A 19,659-nucleotide genomic window follows, 5' to 3' on the forward strand; every position below is an offset into this window, starting at 1 on the left:
TTAAAAACAGACCCTTATATTTATCTCTCAAGTAATGACCATGCTGTAGTATTGCTTGATCTGTGGTTTCAGTCTGTTGTTAGGTGGTTGCTAGGTAACATGCTAAGCATCATTGATAAATAAAATGACAGTTATCATGTTATCACTGTAGGATTATAAGATTATTGTTATAAATCAGATGTTGCCATGAACATGCATTTATAAAGAGCTGCAGATACAAAAGAAAAAGCTTCAGATGTTGTAAGTGGTTGCTAGGCAACATTACAAGATCATAATATCTGATATAGATTAGAATCTTCTGGTGAGCAAGAAGCTACGTGCCAATTCTGGTTGCTCAGTTCCTTATCATGTAGGAGGAGTTCAGAGGCAAATATACAGAGATTCCTGGCCCAGTTTGCTATAAAGCACATTGTGTTGATAACATATTTTATTCCCAGGGAAACTGTTGTCAGTCAGCTCTACGGTTATCCAGAAATGATTTTGGTCTAATGAGCTAACAAAAGAACACAGAATTGGTAACTTTGACATGCAGACTGTTACACAATCATTAACCATAATAATGCAGGTACCACAGATTCTAACAGCATAAACTCCAAGCACAGTAGTGCAGCCACAGTGAATCGTGTGAACATATTACAGCTCTAAAACAATCACCTTTCACCTCGCAATATCACTGTCTGGCCTCGCTGCACAGCATGTCTTTGTAATTTCCTGCTAGAGTGAAGGTGACACATGCCTACGCATCAGTGAACTGTAAGAGTAATCCACTCTTTTATTAAATGTCCAGTTACAATATGTGTGTGTGTAGGCTAATGTTAATATCTTCATGGGGTTTCTATTATTTGGTTACAGACTGACAGTTAGTAATAACAGTGAACATAGTTCTTATGTTAACAAACCAAGTCACCTGATTATTTGGAAAGCTCCACACACATATAAATATTATGGTTCCACAGAGGTTTTTGGCCTCTACCTAGCATGTTTATCTAAAATGAAAACATCAGTCACCAGGGGTCACTGCTTTCTCTAATACTCTTCGTTCTGACTACAGATAAACAGAAACTGTCTTTCCCGTTATTGAGGGCTCCAAGCTCAGACTTTCAAATTATTAACAATACGACTCCAAACATGAGACGGTCAAGGAGTGAATCTGTTCTCCATCCACATGTGCTGGTCACATGACATACTGACATGGCACGTGGAGACCTTACATTCTGTTTGTAAGTGCAACATGAAGAAGAAATCTGGAGATTGTATCTGAGCAAAGAAAAGAAGAGCAACCTGACACTAAAATAAACCACTCAAAAATAACAAACACAAAAACATTTTAATGATTGTGAGGACAGTAAGTTTTACACCTAAACTTATCACATTTAGACATTTATTTCTCCTTTCCCACGTGGAGCTATCTGAGGCGGATACATATTTATAAAAGTTTGGCATCTGTTCTGTTTTCTTTCATCTCTTGATCATCTCTGAGAGATGAATGGGCACCGCAGCAGGAGCCTGGTGATATTTGATTAAAAATACTTGCAGTTTTCCTTAAAAAAAAGAAAGGGGGCAAAACACAAATGGTATCTACTTAGTATGTAGATACCATTTGAATAAATATTCATGGCAGTGAGATTTCACTGGGAGGACAGTGGACCAGTTTCATTCTGTTGATATTCATCCAGTGAACTTATAAGACTTTAAATCCACCTATAATCTCTTGGTGTGGGCTGTTCAGTGTTTTGAAAACATCACCTTTTAAAGAAGGGAGTCTTTTAAAAAGGAGAGAGAAAAAGCAGCTGAGCAACCCACGGTACCATATCAACTTAAGGCGTGCAGTAGAGTGAAGAACAGGAATTATCCTCCATAAATATGTCATAGAGAACAGTTCAGGCAAGATGCTGGAGTTCCACAGTTACAGTTCCTCTCCTCTTCCCAGGTGCTTTACCTTTAGTCACTTCCTTTGGTGCTTTGAACAATAGCAACGATTATAAGACTCAGAATGATGAGTCCTGCTACCACCGCAACTGCAATAAGCACCACTTTCATCTTCTTGTTCGCCCATCTTTTCTGTGTCTTCACCTGGGTGGATGTCTTTTCAAACTTTTTACTCTGCGAAAAACAAAATTAAAAGGTTTAAGATTTTGTTCTTGTATAATTACATTTCTAAATGTCTAATAGCTGTGATCACAAAGATAAAACCCAGAACTGACACGCTCATGCCACTTCCAAGTAAACTTATCACGTAAACAAATCCAGAGGAAGTCCTTGTATCTTTAGGTCAAACGAGTCACAGACTGAAGGTCAGCGTGTTTTTCATTAAACAGGAAAGTACAAGAAAAATGGAGATTTCGATATAACTGCAGCAATCAGTGCTTTCTTATTCAAACCTGTTAATGTTAAATCCACAGAGATTTGCTTTATGTCTCAGCTTTTGATTTTTTAGCTTCTTTCATCTTGTTTTCTCTTTAGGGCCCACATATTTCTGGTTCAGTTTGATCATATTTTTTCATCAGACAGGCATACATGAAGTGGGATAAATGATTTTTCGGGGTGTTTTTATTCTAATAGTTCTATTGAACTGGATAGATTACATTAACTACATTATAACCCACGATTTAAAGTTGCCTCCAGGTGTCACCTTTTGGCAGATTCTTTTTCCTGTGTTGTGGTCTGAGTGCAATGCAAATGATCTGGTGCTGAGTAGGGTGGTAGTAATGTCAGTGAGCAAAGCTGTGTAAATGAAAGCTCTGGACTGAAGAGTTTTAATGTTTTTGATTTAGCTGATCCCAGTTTTGTCAAACTTGCTTACTTCTGTCTGGGGTAAGCCTGTTCCTTTTTTGTATCGGTGAGATCCTCTGTAAGAATCTATGCATTTTCTTTGAAACACATAGGAACCGAACCTTGTTTTTTTCACAGTCTACGATATTCAAAAGTAGCTCAGTTTGCTTCTTGAACTTCAATTTGCCTGTCTGCTTTTTTAGTTCTCCCCCTGGCTCCTCACCAGTGTCATGTAACGCAGCCAATGGGGCAATGTGGGAATGATGCAACCTCGCTGTTGACCCCTGGAAGGATATTCATACCCAGGGAGACCAGCTTGTTTCATTCATCTTAAGAAACAATAGGAAATACCTTTCTAAATATAGCACCATAAAACAGAATCAGGATGTAAATCGCACATTTGCTTTCCTCTCCAGCTCCACCTAAAGCATATTTATAGACATCAATGTGACATGTCTTAGTATTAATCCAAAGGTGCTTGTGGAGAGGGGATCTGTGTGCCATTTGCCCCAGTTATTTACCTTCAAAATAAAAGCCAAAGACTTTTACAAGGAACATGTAGGCAAAATAGAGCTGTGCTAAGAGATGATGTTTTTCCACTTGGACAGTGTACCTCTTCCAGCAGCAGATCAGCCCTGTCTTCAAGCTCATTGAGTTTGCCAGATCTTTCTTCAGCTTTGTTCATGTTTTGCAGCATGATGACTTTCACCTCCTCCACTTCCTCCTGGGTCTTCTGCAGGTGGCTCTTCCCGTTCTCCTGTCCAATCAAAACACACAGTTTGATTAAAACTAAACCAACCCAACCTCCTAGGACCCTCACAGGAATTATGTGCTCACATTATTTAAACTTTCTCACGGTGACATAATGACAGATGTCAGTTGACACACAAACTGTGAGGCGCTCTTTGTGTTTTTGGATAAACAGAGGATCTCAGTGAGCATGCCCACAGTGACTGTGGAAGTCATCTGTGTAGCCAAAAAATGCAGGTCAGCGCACATCATTATGTCACAACTAAAATCAAATTTAAAAAAAAGAAGAAAGTCACAAGATTGGATTTCTAATTTGGATGACTCCAGTTTTTGTTCCTGTTGTGCGTCACTTTCAAATATGTGCTATCAAATTTAAGGAGACCTGTTATGCCCATTACCAAGGGTATATTTTCATTCTTTGACTCTATTAGAGTAGAGCTTCATATCATTCATGGTCAAAAATAATCCTAATTTAGTGTCTTTGTGCAGCCCCTCATCTGCCACCAATACACAATTTTAATCTCAAGCATCTGGTTCAATTAAGGTTAAATAAATTAGATCGAGAGTTTAAGAGTTTAAAACTATACTTCTACCTTGCTGTTGCAGAAGTCACTTATCTTATAATGTCTCTGCTTAAGTTAATTAAGAGCCTCTACCATTGTAACTGTATATATGAGAGAAAGTAAGAAAAATAATAACAGGTCTCCTTTAATGGAGCTGAGACGTTTCAGTGGGCTTTTGTGGAAATTCTTTTTTAAACAGAACAAGTAGCAACACTGGATGTTTAGTTACTTCTAATTCTATTACTATATTACTTTTATTGGTGTCGTTTTTTTGTAAACAACTTTTGAAAAGAAATCGAATCAAACATTAAGCTGCCAAATAAAAAAAATGGCAACCAGCACCAACAAGATCTAGGCTGCCTGATACAGGTCAGACTGGCATCTTGTTTTATAAACACAGCAGCACTCTTCTCCACCCGTCACCTGCTTTTCAAGCGTGCTTAAGCAGGGATATGTTAATTGTTAAACTGTATAGCTACAAATATATTTCTGGAAGCAACTCACAGAACAAACTAACTTACACAGTAAAGCAAACACATTCTGACATGTTAAAACTATTAAAAAGAAAACGTGTTGCCACTCAGACTGGTACCAGCTGTTTATTAGACAGCAAATGAGCAGAACAACAACAAGAGGGATGATTTTCAAGGATATTTGTCAAGTCAAATTATCCTTGAACTACTTTCAAGGATAGTTTGACCAAAGGGCCATTGGTATCCTGACAGCTCTCTCCTTCACCTTCGTCCTCTGGGGCGTGAGAGGAAACCGACATCTCAGATACTGACAGGAACAGGAAACTGACAGACAGAGCAAAACAAATACGCCTCAGCACCTTGATTCACTTCACGCTCAGCTGTCTGTTTCTCTAAAGGCTTTCGTAGCCCTCCCATACTGCGGTCTGCTTTTCATTGGACCTGGCTAAGAAACTTGCATCTCACCCAGCAATGGTGACAACTGATTTATGCTGGGCTTATCTCATCCTGGGCATAGCAAATAGCAGCTGAACAATGGTGTATGTTTAAAATTCAGATGGCGGTGTCTTGACACAGGAAATGCTGCCCATTCCAGTTCCCCTCCTTGCTTCCTTCCTTCCTTCCCTCACTCCCTCCCTCCTGCCTGCCCGCATTCAGGTACCTGATATTATCCCAGTAAGCCACATCATGTTATAACATGCTCAGTATGTTGTATCATGGCACTGTTTTAAGTGTTCTGCTGGTCCATAAATTGTTATAATCTTAGATGTTTACTCTTAAAGCAGGATGTGTTAAATGAGCAGGTTTAAAAATGAAAAGAGAAGAAATATAATAAATAAATTCATTCCATTTAGTTTACATCTATCTCATTTCACACATGACCTGGTGCCTCTCTTGACTGAAAATGGGTTAGCCTCTCTTCACCTTCACATTGTTAATGTATGAATTAACGTCATGTTATCTCTAACTGAGAACCTTCACAGACGTCATGTTATCTCGCTGTACCGAGTCTCTGGATGAGTACGTTAGTTTGGGTTGTAAAAAGCTAAGCTAAGCTAAGAGAACTGAAGGTTGACCTGCCTGTTCATTAGTACCATAACAGACTATAAATGGTCACAGCGTGCTTTAGGCGTTCTTAAAAGTAAAGAAAATACAAAAGACAGAAAGAAAACGGCAGCTCTAACAAACTTTATCTCTCATTCATCTCGTGTTTTTTGTGAAAGCCATTTAAATGTCCTTTAGCTCAGAGGAGGCAGGTATGCACTTACCGAGTCCATGTTGTCTCGTGCTGTTTGCGTCGAAACTGTCACAGAGTCCGCATTTAAAAGGGGAGAGTCGACTCGACTTTGCAGTAGGAGGAACACCCAGGCTCCGCTGCTCTATCCGGACTAATGTCACAAATTAAGACAGAGAGATATTTCTCTGTTTTCTTTTATCCGTATCCTCTTTTCTGCGCTCGAGCTCACCTTACTCACTTTCACTTCTCTCTCCTGTGGCTTCACAACTTGTTTGCGCTTTGGCTGTGAGGCGTTCGAGGTATTCCCGGAAACCTCGTGTTTATGAAAAATCATGTTACGTACAACGTCAAATGCAAAACGGTGGTGAAAAACTCCCGGATTTCCCCCGCGCTGTACCACAGTCTATGCAACTGTGTAAAGTATGCACCTAGTAGTTTATAGTTTAGACAAGAGATTTTACTTATTTTGTTTTTGTTTATTCATTTTTACACTTAATATCCGTTATACTCATCTATATAAGTATAAATGTTTTAAATACATATATTACTAAACCTATGAATGCATTGCAAATAACGATTTATATTCAAACCATGACAGTTGCATTAAATTAATTTTACGTGCTTAAGTATCAGTAAAATCTGGGGAATATTCGGCATTTCTGTGCTGCATTTGTACCAATTCACACCCACGCAGCTCGTGGGATTTACTGTTAGTGGTGAAACAGTGGTTAGCGCTGCTTGCCTCATAGTAAGAGGCAAGAACCGCTGTCCGGCTCGGGCTTCCTTGCGTGGAGTTGTAAGTTTACTCCGGCTTTTCCCTACAGTTCAAAGACATGTATGTTTGGTTAATTAGGGATTCTAAACTGGCTGATAACTCATCATCTGTCTGATATCTCTCCATCTGTCTGATAGATGGGTGTACCCCACCCAGTGGCATCTGCGTTAGAGCCCGCGACCCTGAAGTGGACCCTGAAGCGGTTAAGACTATAGATGGATAGATGACCAAAAACCTTTCCCGTGTTTATTGTGTCTTATTGTGCTTTATATCTATATCCAGAGCTTATGTTACCTTTACCTTGACAGGGGCTCTGTATATCCAGATTTGGTTTGCATGTGCACATTCATAACTTCATTAGCACAGATAACGATGGCTTTGTCGTTTGGATGAAACTATTCAGACACAGGAAATGGGTGTATGTGACTGTGGAGATGCAGGAAGTGGGTTCTCTTGTTTGTTATAGATGATCTACGAATGTCAGTTTTACATGAAATGGCTAAGCACACACTGAAATGTTTCAGTGTTTAGATATATGTCTCTAAGCTTTGTTTAAGCTTTGTTTCATTTCTAAAGCATTTCATTCATTCATTTATTTGTTCATTTCCAGGCACAACAAATACCTATATTGAACATAAAATGCACAAAACAAAAAACAAAAATTGCCTGAAAAAGGAGTGGGACGAAGAAAACTTATTAAATCCCACCCCTGTACTCACTCATCAACAAAAAAACAAAAAACAAAACAAAACAATAAATTATATGTTTGTGTAAGCCAGATATGAAATTTGATGTAGAGCTGTGGAGGAGCCTGTTTTGCGTATTTTTTATGAATTTGTAGTATTGTGAACCCCCATGTGACCTGAGAAATATGCATATGACATGTTTGGCACAACATAACTTTTACTTCATGTCAACCTATCTTATAAAAAGTATAAAAACGGCATTCTTTTTAATGTGGATTTCCAACATAGCATTTCTAAACATAGTAGTTTTCTTCAGAGAGCATAAGTTATTTCTATCTGCACGCAATAACAGAATTATTTAAAAAAATAAAAAATGACAAAAGTGTTTTATACCACAACACAAACCATGATGATGTGCTTTAGCTTTGTAATAGTTAAAGCTTGTAAAATCGAGTTAAAACTGAGGGTTATCTTCAAATTAACATACAGCATAAAAACTTCAGTGATGATTTCTTGAATCAGAATCACTTTTATTGCCGGATTTGTATACGACCAAGGAATTTGTCGCAGTGTTATGGTGCAGAAAAGAGAAAGCATCATGCCAAAAATAAAATAAATAGAGTTGAGAAAAAAGAGAAAGATTTCAAAGACTCTGGGAAAAAGCCGAAAAAAACAAACAAACAAAAAGACACTAGAACAACTGCCAAGATACTTATAAATGATGTAGCCAAGTCAGGAATTGTAGTCTCAAAGAAACAATCAGCCCTGCACAGTAATGGACTTTGAGGGTGCAGACCAAGAAAAACTCCACTTCTGCCAAAGAAACACCTTCAAGTCAGACTAAAACATGTTAAGGACAACCAGGAGACAGATTATGTATACTGGAAGTGCGTGATTTGGTCAGATAAGATGGAACTAGAGCTCCTTGGCCACAAAGTCGCTGCTTATGTTTGGAGAAAGAAGGGAGAGGTGTTCAAAGAACAGTGTTACCCACAAAGAAACACGGTAGATGTTTATGTTGTCAGTCTTCAGTGTGTCTGGAACTGAGAGTCTAATCAAGCTGGAAGAAATCACGAAGAAGGACTATATATGAATGAGAATAAGTGAAGATTTCTGTAATACCCAGGTCCAGAGGTAGGGAAATGGAACAGCTGCAGCCAGGTCCAGCTGCCAGTCACAATTAAAGGTGTGGTTTGTTACTACTCAATCAATCAATCTATCAATCAATCAAGGCTTTATTCGCCATGTGCAGGTTGCCCTGCAGTGAAATAGGACACCCCCCCCCGACCTTACACACACATCATAGACATCACATAGGGATACAGGTCGGAGATCGGTAGTGTTACGGAAAAAAAAAAAACACTGAAATATACACTACAATGGGAAAGTACAAGAGGAAAAAAGAGACCTCTACTCATGCTGGGCTCCTGGGAGGACAGCAGGAAACAAAAAAACTCCTCTGCACAAAAAAGCACATAAATGTCCACAGCACAACATTATGGAACACATGACAAGCCACAGGGTCGGGTGGGGGGTGAGGAGTAATCCGAAGCAAACACAGCAGCCATCCTGCCCAGCGCTACCATTCCAGCGCGGGCTCAGACCCGCCGTGTTCCCAGGAGGGAACAAGCATCGAAGGCGTTTGGAAAGGGAGGGGGGATAAGTGTGTGCATATCAGTATATATGTATGTGTGTGCGTGTCCAGAGTTCAGCTGAGACAGTGTCCTTCGCCCTGCCAGGCTAAGTAAACAGTCTTCCAGCCAACCCAGGTGGTCTTGCATGGAATGGGAAGGAACAGACTAAACACAGTCGTTATCAGGGTTTTTTTGTTCGGCTCCAGCCTTGCGACCGCAGCTGGCGCCGAAAGGGTATCCGCATGAAGTGATGGTGCTTTTTACTTTAGTGCGAACAGCTCATATGAATTTCAAAGCTGTTCTAACAGTCCAACACTGGTCTCTCAATCTCCCGTTGGAGAGCCGTGAGCTTCTCCATGATGTTATCAAACTTGCGCTCTGTGATGTTGTCATTCTTGTGCTCAAAGAGCCGATTCTGAGAACTCACGACCACAGTGAGCCTCCCCAAGATGTAATCCAATTTGCGCTCAGAGATGTTATTCCGAGCGAGCCCCTCCAAGATGTAATCCAGTCTGCACTCAGAGATCTTATTCTGAGTATTCACGGCAGCCGTGCGTTCTCCAAGATCTTATCCGTGCTGCACTCAATGAGCCCATTTTGAGAAACTCACGTCTTGTCCCATCATTTCAATCCCAGTGGGCAGCCTTGTGGGGGTTTGAACAGCCGGTTCTGCTTTCTTAAATCTTTGATAAGTCAGGGCCAAGCCAGCTCCGATCAGAAAGAACCCTGTTACCATGGTTCCGAATAGGTAGATATCTTCAGCACTCAGGCTCACCCAAGCCCAAACTTCTCGTTGAGAAAGGGGTGTCAATTGCATTTAGGGACCAGTTGATCAAATCCATAATTCCTCTTTTAGGTTTTAGAGAACAGACTGTGAGAGAGTGTTCCAGGGAAAAGTAATACAAAAAACACGAGACTAGACAAGGACATAAGAGGCTAAGCAGGGAAGCTAAGGGAGGGGAGGAGAGGAGAAAAGTGCGACCGCCTTCGTCAAGAGCAAGAGCAGTGACTCTTGGTCAAAAGGTCAGTACCCAAAACTGAAGGCATAAGCAAAGCTAAAAACAAAACCAACCAGTAAGAGGAAGTGTTACCTAACCCTATGTGAAACAAAATGTAAAAAGAAGAAAAAAAGACGTGGTTTCCCTAACTCACCAAAGCACAAGAGGAAAAACTGTACAAAAATAAATAGGCAGTTCACTCCTTCTGGTTCAGTGATAGTTCCAATAGTTACATGGTGGGTAGATGGCGTTATTGACAGGAACACTGTATGCAAAACTAAGTTTCGCTCAGGAAAACACAGAGAACAAGCAAAGGTTTGGAAAATCACCAGAGGCACCTGAACGCAGCAGTACTGTTTATCCTTTATATCTTTTGTGCTGTGTTAAACTGTGAAGGACTGCTTGATAAACAAACTAATATGCTGCTGTATTCAGTGAGAGCCTGGCAGTGTGTGGCTCTTCCTGTCTGAACTTGTCAAACGTGTTGTGATGTGATAAGACGCACAGCCCTTTTGTTGCAGAACTCTGTGACATTGGGTCGCTTAAGGGTGTTGCCTTCTTGTGGGCCCTGAAAGCGTTTAAAACGTCCTCCTCATGTGAAATATGTGTAATATCCATGTCATATCCCCACAGGGATAAGTCTGTGCCATATTAAGAAGGCCATTCTTTGTGGTACTTTTTGCTGCTTCCTGCAGTGGAATTGTTTCTTGTAATTTATGTTTTGTTTTTTTTTAAACTAAACAATGGCACATGTCTTTCAGCATAAATGTGATGTAGATACACACTAGGTTTTTGTTATGATATGTGTTGGATCACTCAGAGACTAAAGCCTCTCTTTTTTCTGAAGAAGTCGGTCATCAAACAGGTTTTTAACCAAGACTGCTTCCGTGTATGTCTGTGTGACACGCATATGATAGGGAGCTGATGAGCAGACAACACTGCTCTATTGTTGCTTAGCTGTGTCACTCGGTGAGCAATTAGAATTCTTTCCCACAGCGTTTGATTCAACAAGCATGAGACCCCTGCCTGAGACCAGCAGACCATATTAATTTGCAGTGTTCCATTAGCTTTGATGGAAAAAAAATACACATTATAATTTACATATTTGCAATCATATCTGCATAGTATATGTGTGTATGTGCGTGTGTGTGTGTTTAACTTAATCTTATTAAAATCTGTGGAGATACAAACCAAATTTTTCTGCACCGCATAATAACAATAAAGATACATGCTACATACATTCTATTCGTGTCCCGTGAGGGTGTGAAAATTAGAGGAAAGTAAAGAAATATCAGAAATGGGAAGTAAGGCCTTCCATGCGTGCAAAACATGAAAGGGGTAAATTTTCTTCATCATGTGATTTTGGCATAAGCGCAATTTTATTTGCATCATCAAACTTCCACACATGTATGCGGTCAAATGGCTTAACAGTGAAAAAGGAACTAAGAAAGCGAATAAATTTCTTTTAATCCTTGGAAGATTTTGGAAACACGTATTAGTTCCATGATTCATAAATGATCAAGTGATGTTTGACTGAACCTTAGCTTGCTTAGCTTTTAGCTTAGCTTGCTTAGCTTAGCTCGCCTAGCTTGAGTGTGTGAGTAGAACCACAGGCCTGTTCACACCTGCGCTTTCTTCTGTTTCACTTGCAGGTTATGTTCGTTCTCACTTCTTGTTCTCTGTTATTTTTGGCAGCTGTTAGGTTTAGGTTTGGCTCCAAAAGTATTTAATTATGTTTAGGAAAACATGTGGTTTTGGTTCAAATGAGATAATTTGGTTGTAAGACGAGAACTGCTCCGCGTACCTCCCAGGGCTACTTCCTTGTTTCCCTGAGCGGAGGTAGCTGGGTTTAAACAGCAGTATTTGATGGTCTGTAATGACAAAAATACAATAACATTAGGTAATCATTAACAACTGGAATGGGCATGAATGGAATATATGAGCACCTGGGGCCTTGTTTTCCGTCAACAAAGGTTTAATGAGTGACAAATGTAAATACAGTTAATCGGGAAAAAATACAGCAAACAATCTGGTCCTGTCACAGTTTCTGTTTACACTGTGAGTGAAGATAAATGTGTGAAAAAAGAATCTCCTGTGTTAAAATCAGTGGTTTGGAGTTGACAAACTTAAAACTCTATTACTTTATTAGCAATAAATACTACTATTATTATCTCTATAATAATAATAATAATAATAATAATAATAACTATTACTAATATTACAGTACTATTTAAGAGTTAGTACCACGAAATTTGCCTCTCCACTCCTCCATCACTGTGTTATACTTTCGCTTTCAGTTTCAGCTGTCTGTATGATGATATTGTTGTGTTTAATTTTCATGTAATTGTTTCAGGCAGTGTTTTATGTGAGAGTAGTCTTACAGCACAATGATAGATTTTTAAAATTTACAGTAGTATATTGTGCAGTTTCACAATATACTATATTTTACCAAACCATACAGTATGTTCTTGTGTGGTGTTGTGTACTGTAGTGCAGTAAAAGTATCATCTACTTCAGCACTATGAAGTACTATGACACTACGATAGAGTGTATTACATAAAAATAGTAATATAAAGATATTTAAATATTAAACATAAACAACATGAGGCTGCACTCATCATAAATTCTTTTTACTAGCACATCATCTGTATGACAGTATAATTATCACTGTGTATCTCATCAGCACCGTCTACGTATTAAACATTATGGTGGGTCACAGTTTTTGGTGACACAGACCAGGCCAACAAAAGGCTTGCTGTGGGGAAAAAGCTTCACAAATACAAAGGTTGCATTCAGGATACTGACCACCCTCCCTTCACATTACTGCCTGAGGTTCATGCATAGATGGCAGAGTCACATTCACATGACAGTCGGGGCTGATTTCCCATTAGTAACAAATGAGCTTTGTGTTCCAGAGCTGTTGTCGCAAAGCTTAATTAGGTCTTTTGCCATGGGGATAACTATATTGCTTTACTAACCACATGTGGGCAAAACAGCACTTTCACAGTGAACGGAAAGACAGGCTCAGTTGAGAAACTATTAAGTCAACATCAGAGTCCAGCCTGTTACAACCTGCTGTCTATCTCGTTTGAATACACTTTGGAATGTTTGAAATGATTGATTTATTCTTTTTACTTTGGGAAGAGAATCCAAAAAAATCATTTAAAGACACAAAGGATTTACAATTTTTATTGTTGTGACCAGTGTGTTTCCTTTGCCTGTTTTTGCATTTTATTTTTGCAGTTTCTTTGACAAAATGCACACAGAATACACCTTAAAGCCTGTAAAACAACACAACGATATGTGGTTTTATAGACCTTGTTGCTGTAGAAAAACATTGATCAGTGAAGGCTCTCTGGCAACCAGCCTTACCAGCTGGGTGTAGTTTGTAGCATACACCCTTTTTTAATCACTTAAACTCCATAACCCAATGTTGCATCATAGTTTAGCTTTTTTTGTTTTTTTGCTTTGCTCTACACATTAGCAAAGCCTGCGATTAGACAAACAGAGAGCAAACGTGTGCCAAAATGTGGCACAACAACCTTCATAATGTTATCAAGACCTGATCTTCACTGAACAACAAGGAAAATTCTGCGGGAATCCCCTCTGATCAACTTAATCAAGACTCAGATCATTTGGACTCTCAGTCTCCATCTGCTGGCAAATCAGCAATTTCTCTATTACAGTCAGCCTGTATGAACACAGAAGGAGTCACAGAGAAGGGAGATTATAAATGGGCAGTTAACTTTTGGAACCTTTTGCAACATTTCTATACATATAGGTGATATTATGTTTAAATAGATATTTAGGTTGGGTTTTTTTTTACCACTTTCAAGATAAAGTGCTGCAGATTTTCAGTCTAAAATGACAGAACTGCAACTTTGAGAGCCAATTGGTTGACGTGGGCCTATGTAGAGGCCATAAATGATCCTGGAGCCAGGTGGATGGTTTGAAGAGCCTAGTAGCACTGGCAGTGTGAAAACAGACAAAAGCCTCGTTTCTGTTTGCTTGATTTAGAGATTTGAAACTTTTGGTCTCATCTGTTCAAGTCCAAAAATCTCAGATCACATCTCAGTATAAACAGCAGGTTTATTATGTTATTTTAAGTTGACCAGTGTGAAGAATCGGTATAATGCAGAAGGCACTATGCTAATGCTGGAGTAATCTCTCAGTCATCACCCAAAACATCTGTGTGCAATGCTTCTCTTGTAGTCCGTCATGTTGACCTATTCAGTGCAAATTTTCACAACATCTGCCCTCATAAGTGCAGATTGCTTCCCCCTTCCTGAGCCTTGTTGAGCCCAAGGTTTGTTCCTGTTAAAAGGGAGTTTTTCTTGCCATTGTCACCAGTTTTTTTTGCTAGGGGGGTGTCTGATTGTTGTGGTTTTTACTGCGTCTTTACCTTACAATATGAAGCACCTTGAGGCAACTGTTGCTGAGATTTGGCACCGTATAAATAAAATTGAATTGAATCTTAAGTGAGGATTAAAAGGTGTGCAACATAGTACATCTTTAAAATGTTACAGATGCTTATTCTTCAGATCCTGCTGTTGATTGTGCTCTGTTTATCAAATGAAAGAACCAAAGTATTATGCTAACGTGTGTGGTGTTTTAGTGACCTCCACAGTGAAAGTTTTCTTTCAGAGCCACTGAGTGTATGGTGCAAACAACCGACTCTTGAGTGCCCTCTGCTGCTTAAATGGAAGCAGGACGTGCCTGCACAAAGCTGAGGATGGCACTGCACACACGTTTTATTACAGTATCACTTACACCATCTTCCTACTCAATGAGACATAATTTATTTATCTTAAACACAGATTGCTTTTATTTTTCCCCTTAAAGTTACATATTTGTCTTCAAGTCCATATGCAGTCTATGTTTTTGACACAAGCATCATTTTATTGCTAAAACCACGACAGTGTGATTAGGAGATGATACCATTTTTTTTTTTTTTGCAAATTAACAGATGTAGGATCAGAGAGACTCATGCAGTGATGTTGGATTATGATCTAAATGTGTTTTCAGGGCTTGGAGGTGGGGCTGGCAGGTGGGGCTGGCAAGTAAATAATGAAACAAGGTAAAATGAAGTAAGAACAAAACGTTAACAAGTAAATAATGAAACAAGGTAAAATGAAGTAAGAACAAAACGTTAACAAGTAAATAATGAAACAAGGTAAAATGAAGTAAGAACAAAACCTCAACAAGTAAATAATGAAACAAGGTAAAATGAAGCAAGCACAAAAAGTTAAGTAAATAATGAAACAAGGTAAAATGAAGTAAGCACAAAAAGTTAAGTAAATAATGAAACAAGGTAAAATGAAGTAAGAACAAAACGTTAAGTAAATAATGAAACAAGGTAGAGGAGAGAAAACCCCAACAATCCCCTCTGAGCACGCACTAGGCGACAGTGGGGAGGAAAAACTGCCTTTAAACGGGCAGAAACCTCCGGCAGAACCAGGCTCAGGAGGGGACAGTCAACTGCCGGGACTGGTTGGGGAGGTGAACAGAGGTGGAGCAAGACGAGGCTACACCTGCTGAGGAAGCAGTAGAGTTCCTCCTCCAGGGCCAGCGGAAGCGTTTGTTCTTCTTTTTCATGCAGTTTTCTACAAGAGCTTTTTTTTCCAGGATGAGGGTTCTCAACTCATCGATGGTTTCTTTGTTTTGTTTCTCAAGCTTCTTGCACCGTGAACTATGTTAAAAACAAACACCGCTCACGCCTCACAGATGACAGCTTACAGTCCTGCATAAAGATGAAAGTGACTTCATACAGCTCCGATTTGCAGACGCTGTGTGCAGAGATTCAGGAGCAGAAGTCCCATTGTAAACATATCACGGCAGACCCAACGATGTTTCCATGAACACGCTTTACAGCTTCTCTTTATTGACCACTTTTCACACACGGTTGCTGTATGCATACAGCCGGTGTTAAAGCTCACAGCCCGACACATACCAACACAACAGCATAGAGAGCACAGACGTTAAGGCGCCGAGGCGTGATCGCGGGTGCCGCTCAGGTGCGTCCGCCTCCCCTGCAGCGGCGCTGCAGACCACGCCCCGCCACACACATTAACCAGGTAAAATACATATTGTCAGGGTTCCTGGGTCGGTGACCCAGTGTTTTCAGTTTTGTTCATGTTCATATATATATATAGCATATAGTAAACAATGAATCTGTAAACGACAGCTGTTGACATTTTTTAAAAATGAATGAAAAAGCATATTTAAATAATCAACATACATGATTTAAATATAAACACACACGTGACAAGAGACAGAACGTGTAGAAGATATATGCAGAAAGAGCTTTCAGTGGTCAGCTGATAACATGATATCTAAAAAATACATAGCTCATTTTCCTGTCTGTTAGTTGGACATGCTAACCTGTTAACAAGCTCCTATATTCACCCATACAGTTTGTAGATCATTTTGCTAAAATAGGTAAAATCTCCACTCTTTCAGGGCACTAATAGGCTAAAGGCATATTACAAAAGGTCATTCATGTATTCACAGATTCTCTGTAGTTATTCTGCTGCTCATTCACCTGTAAAAACCACACCAATCATTATTTCAACAGCCTTTTTATTTTGGAACAAAAGCATTTGACGATATGACTTACAGGACGTTACCAAATTCATGAAGCTATATTTGTGAGTTTATTCATCAATATCAGTTTAATGTAAACAGACTGATGTAGTAATAGACAGTAAAATGTTGGTGCGTGTGTAATATATGAGCGTTTATGTTTCTCTACATGGGTAAAAGTACTCCATGTCGCCCTCTGGTGGTAGCAACCAACTATGAAAAGAATGGATGTTGGATCTTAACTAAATGATAAAAAGTTTTATTACTTTGTATTGCTTTCTTTAGTTTGGTAAAATTTACAGTTTTAATCCCGTAAGAAAATAAATCACTATCATAGAGAGGGATATTAGTAATTCGTTTGTTAATAACACTTTGTTTGTGTTTGCTAATGTTTCGACAGGAAAATGGTTTTCTACAAAGTTGTTTCATGTACAGAGTAACACACACACACACACACACACACACACACACACACACACACACACACACACACACACACACACACACACACACACACGTATGACTTTGCCGGTTTCAGCTGAAACAATTTCAGTGTTTCAAACCATGTTCCAGGATTTTTCCTTCACCATTTATGAGGTTTCAAGAAGAAGATAAACGACAGATATGAATGTTTGAAAAAGTTATAGATGAAAAGATGAAAAATACTCAAAGGATAAATTCAATTGGTTTATTGTTTTATGAATAAGTTGAAAAAGAAAAAGTTAAACAAGTAAATAATGAAACAAGGTAAAATGAAGTAAGAACAAAACGTCAACAAGTAAATAATGAAACAAGGTAAAATGAAGTAAGAACAAAACGTCAACAAGTAAATAATGAAACAAGGTAAAATGAAGTAAGAACAAAACGTTAACAAGTAAATAATGAAACAAGGTAAAATGAAGTAAGAACAAAACGTTAACAAGTAAATAATGAAACAAGGTAAAATGAAGTAAGAACAAAACGTTAAGTAAATAATGAAACAAGGTAAAATGAAGTAAGCACAAAAAGTTAAGTAAATAATGAAACAAGGTAAAATGAAGTAAGAACAAAACGTTAAGTAAATAATGAAACAAGAGGAGAGAAAACCCCAACAATCCCCTCTGAGCACGCACTAGGCGACAGTGGGGAGGAAAAACTGCCTTTAAACGGGCAGAAACCTCCGGCAGAACCAGGCTCAGGAGGGGACAGTCAACTGCCGGGACTGGTTGGGGAGGTGAACAGAGGTGGAGCAAGACGAGGCTACACCTGCTGAGGAAGCAGTAGAGTTCCTCCTCCAGGGCCAGCGGAAGCGTTTGTTCTTCTTTTTCATGCAGTTTTCTACAAGAGCTTTTTTTTCCAGGATGAGGGTTCTCAACTCATCGATGGTTTCTTTGTTTTGTTTCTCAAGCTTCTTGCACGTTTTCTCCACCTCTTCCAACGTTGCTTGTTTTTCTTCAAGCTTTTCCCTGAGCTCTTTGGATGTTTCCTCCTGCATTATCTTGTCCTTGTGCATGTCTGCGTTTCTTTGTTGTACTTCTTTGTACATGTCTTGTAGCTCCTCATTTCTTTTGTGGATATCTTGGAGCGTACGCTGCAGGTCGTCATGTATGTTGTCTTGTTCTTGCTTTTGCGCCTGCATTTCAGTGTGTTTGCGCTTCAAGTTGTTGTATTCCAACAATATCCCCTTAGTGAGCTCGGAGTTGTTTCTCGCCATTTGCTCCATCCTTTTCTGCATGTGCGAGCATTGTTTGTCCAGTTTTTCTTTTTCCCCTTCTAGTTGCTTTTTCTCGTGAAGAAGGTCTTTATTTTGGCGCAGAGTATCATCCACCTTCTCTTTCAGCATTCTGTATTTTTCCTCCGTGACTTTGAGTTTGTGCTCCATGTCTCTTTGCTTTTTCTCCTGTTCTTCCTTCTGTTGGAGGATTTCTTCATTTTTTTTCACAGCTTCATCGAAGTTTGTTTGGAGCAGCCGATTCATTTGGTCCATATATTGGAGATCCCATTCTGTCTTCTCAACAGTAGCTTTGCTGTCTTTAAGCTGGTTGGACATCTCCTTTAGTTCCACGCTCTTTTGCTTGTTTTCCTTAATTAGGAAGACAATCTGCTCTCGGGCTTGTCCAAACTTGATTCCCCAACCCTCATTAATAATATTTATGTCGGGCTGGCGTTTTTGTCTTTCTTCCAGGTTCTTATTTTGCGCTTCCATCTGTCTACACTTCTCCTCCAGTTGAAGTTTCTCTTCTTCAATCTGTTGAATTTTATTCTGGAGATGGTAGTTTTCCTTCTTACTGTCATGTAATGCCCTTTGGACGGCTAAGAGGTCATTTGGGGAAATTGGCCGGCCACGACAGGAAGGAGAAGCGGCGTAATCTTTTTGCCTTGGTTGGTGTCTTGTTGGATACATGTTGAAGGTTGTACACGACAACTCTGAAAAGGTTTCCAAAAGTTTCTGTGGTGAACGTGTGAAGGCTGCAAACACAAATGCTGCGAAGACACGAACTAAAAAACTGCTGTGTGTCACCCCTGTTTAAGGAAAAACTTCAAAGGATCGTGTAGTGACATCATAACTCCATGAGCCAATGAGATTGTCATGTGACATTTTGGAATGGGGATATTTTTTTTTAAACCGTTTTCAAATTTAACTTAATATTTGACTGTTTCTTAACTGACCTGTTTAGCTGATTAAGAAATGAATTGAAACGAGCATCACTAACGTTATATAACAGACAACAGAAAAAAAACATTTTTTTTCTAAGTAATAGAGGTATAATACATTTTTTAAATTTTTTTTTTAAATTATCCTACTTTTTATAAGAGGGAACATTATTTAAAGAATATGTATTTAATTGGAAATCTCTCTATTCGTCTAAAGGCTATAACAAGAAAGGTGAGCTTCCTGCTCAAAAATGAAATGACCAAAATAAATGGAGCATTTCTCTGCAATTACAAACTCTGTGTAAACAATCTTGGTTTCAAAATAAGGCTAATGCTGGTGAGATGTCATCACAGGTGTAAATATTACTGCAGATGTTACTATGTCAAAGTTTCACAACTGTCTTATGTTTATTTATGTAGGCAAGACCTACTTTTCACTTTTTTGCTTTGCTATATGTTCTTGAGTGTATTAGTTTGCCAGCAGCACGAACATGTACTAGTGTCAATAATAATAGTACGGTGGATTAGAAAACCTGCTCACAAGTTGAATAAACA

General features: G+C 39.1%; 2 protein-coding genes across 2 annotated transcripts; both read right to left on the bottom strand.

The window, feature by feature from the left end:
- Positions 1 to 1,308: 1,308 nt before the first annotated feature.
- vamp5 (vesicle-associated membrane protein 5) lies at positions 1,309 to 6,086 on the bottom strand. The gene is made up of 3 exons (XM_086313436.1): positions 5,827 to 6,086; positions 3,386 to 3,529; positions 1,309 to 2,103 (listed from the first exon to the last, which is right to left on the bottom strand). The coding sequence occupies exons 1-3, from the start codon at positions 5,833 to 5,835 to the stop codon at positions 1,942 to 1,944; spliced, it is 315 nt and encodes a 104-aa protein (XP_086169562.1). The 5' UTR covers positions 5,836 to 6,086; the 3' UTR covers positions 1,309 to 1,941.
- An 11,558-nt stretch (positions 6,087 to 17,644) lies between these two features.
- On the bottom strand, positions 17,645 to 18,911 carry LOC147316876 (uncharacterized). Its single transcript, XM_086312843.1, has one exon. The coding sequence runs from the start codon at positions 18,851 to 18,853 to the stop codon at positions 17,645 to 17,647; it is 1,209 nt and encodes a 402-aa protein (XP_086168969.1). The 5' UTR covers positions 18,854 to 18,911.
- Between the last annotated feature and the right edge of the window lie 748 nt (positions 18,912 to 19,659).

Source organism: Aulonocara sp. 'chitande type north' Nkhata Bay, linkage group LG12 (assembly GCF_057382095.1).
Source record: "Aulonocara sp. 'chitande type north' Nkhata Bay isolate Kocher_YH1m ecotype deep benthic linkage group LG12, A_spYH_male_GT1.1, whole genome shotgun sequence".
Lineage (NCBI taxonomy): Eukaryota > Metazoa > Chordata > Actinopteri > Cichliformes > Cichlidae > Aulonocara > Aulonocara sp. 'chitande type north' Nkhata Bay.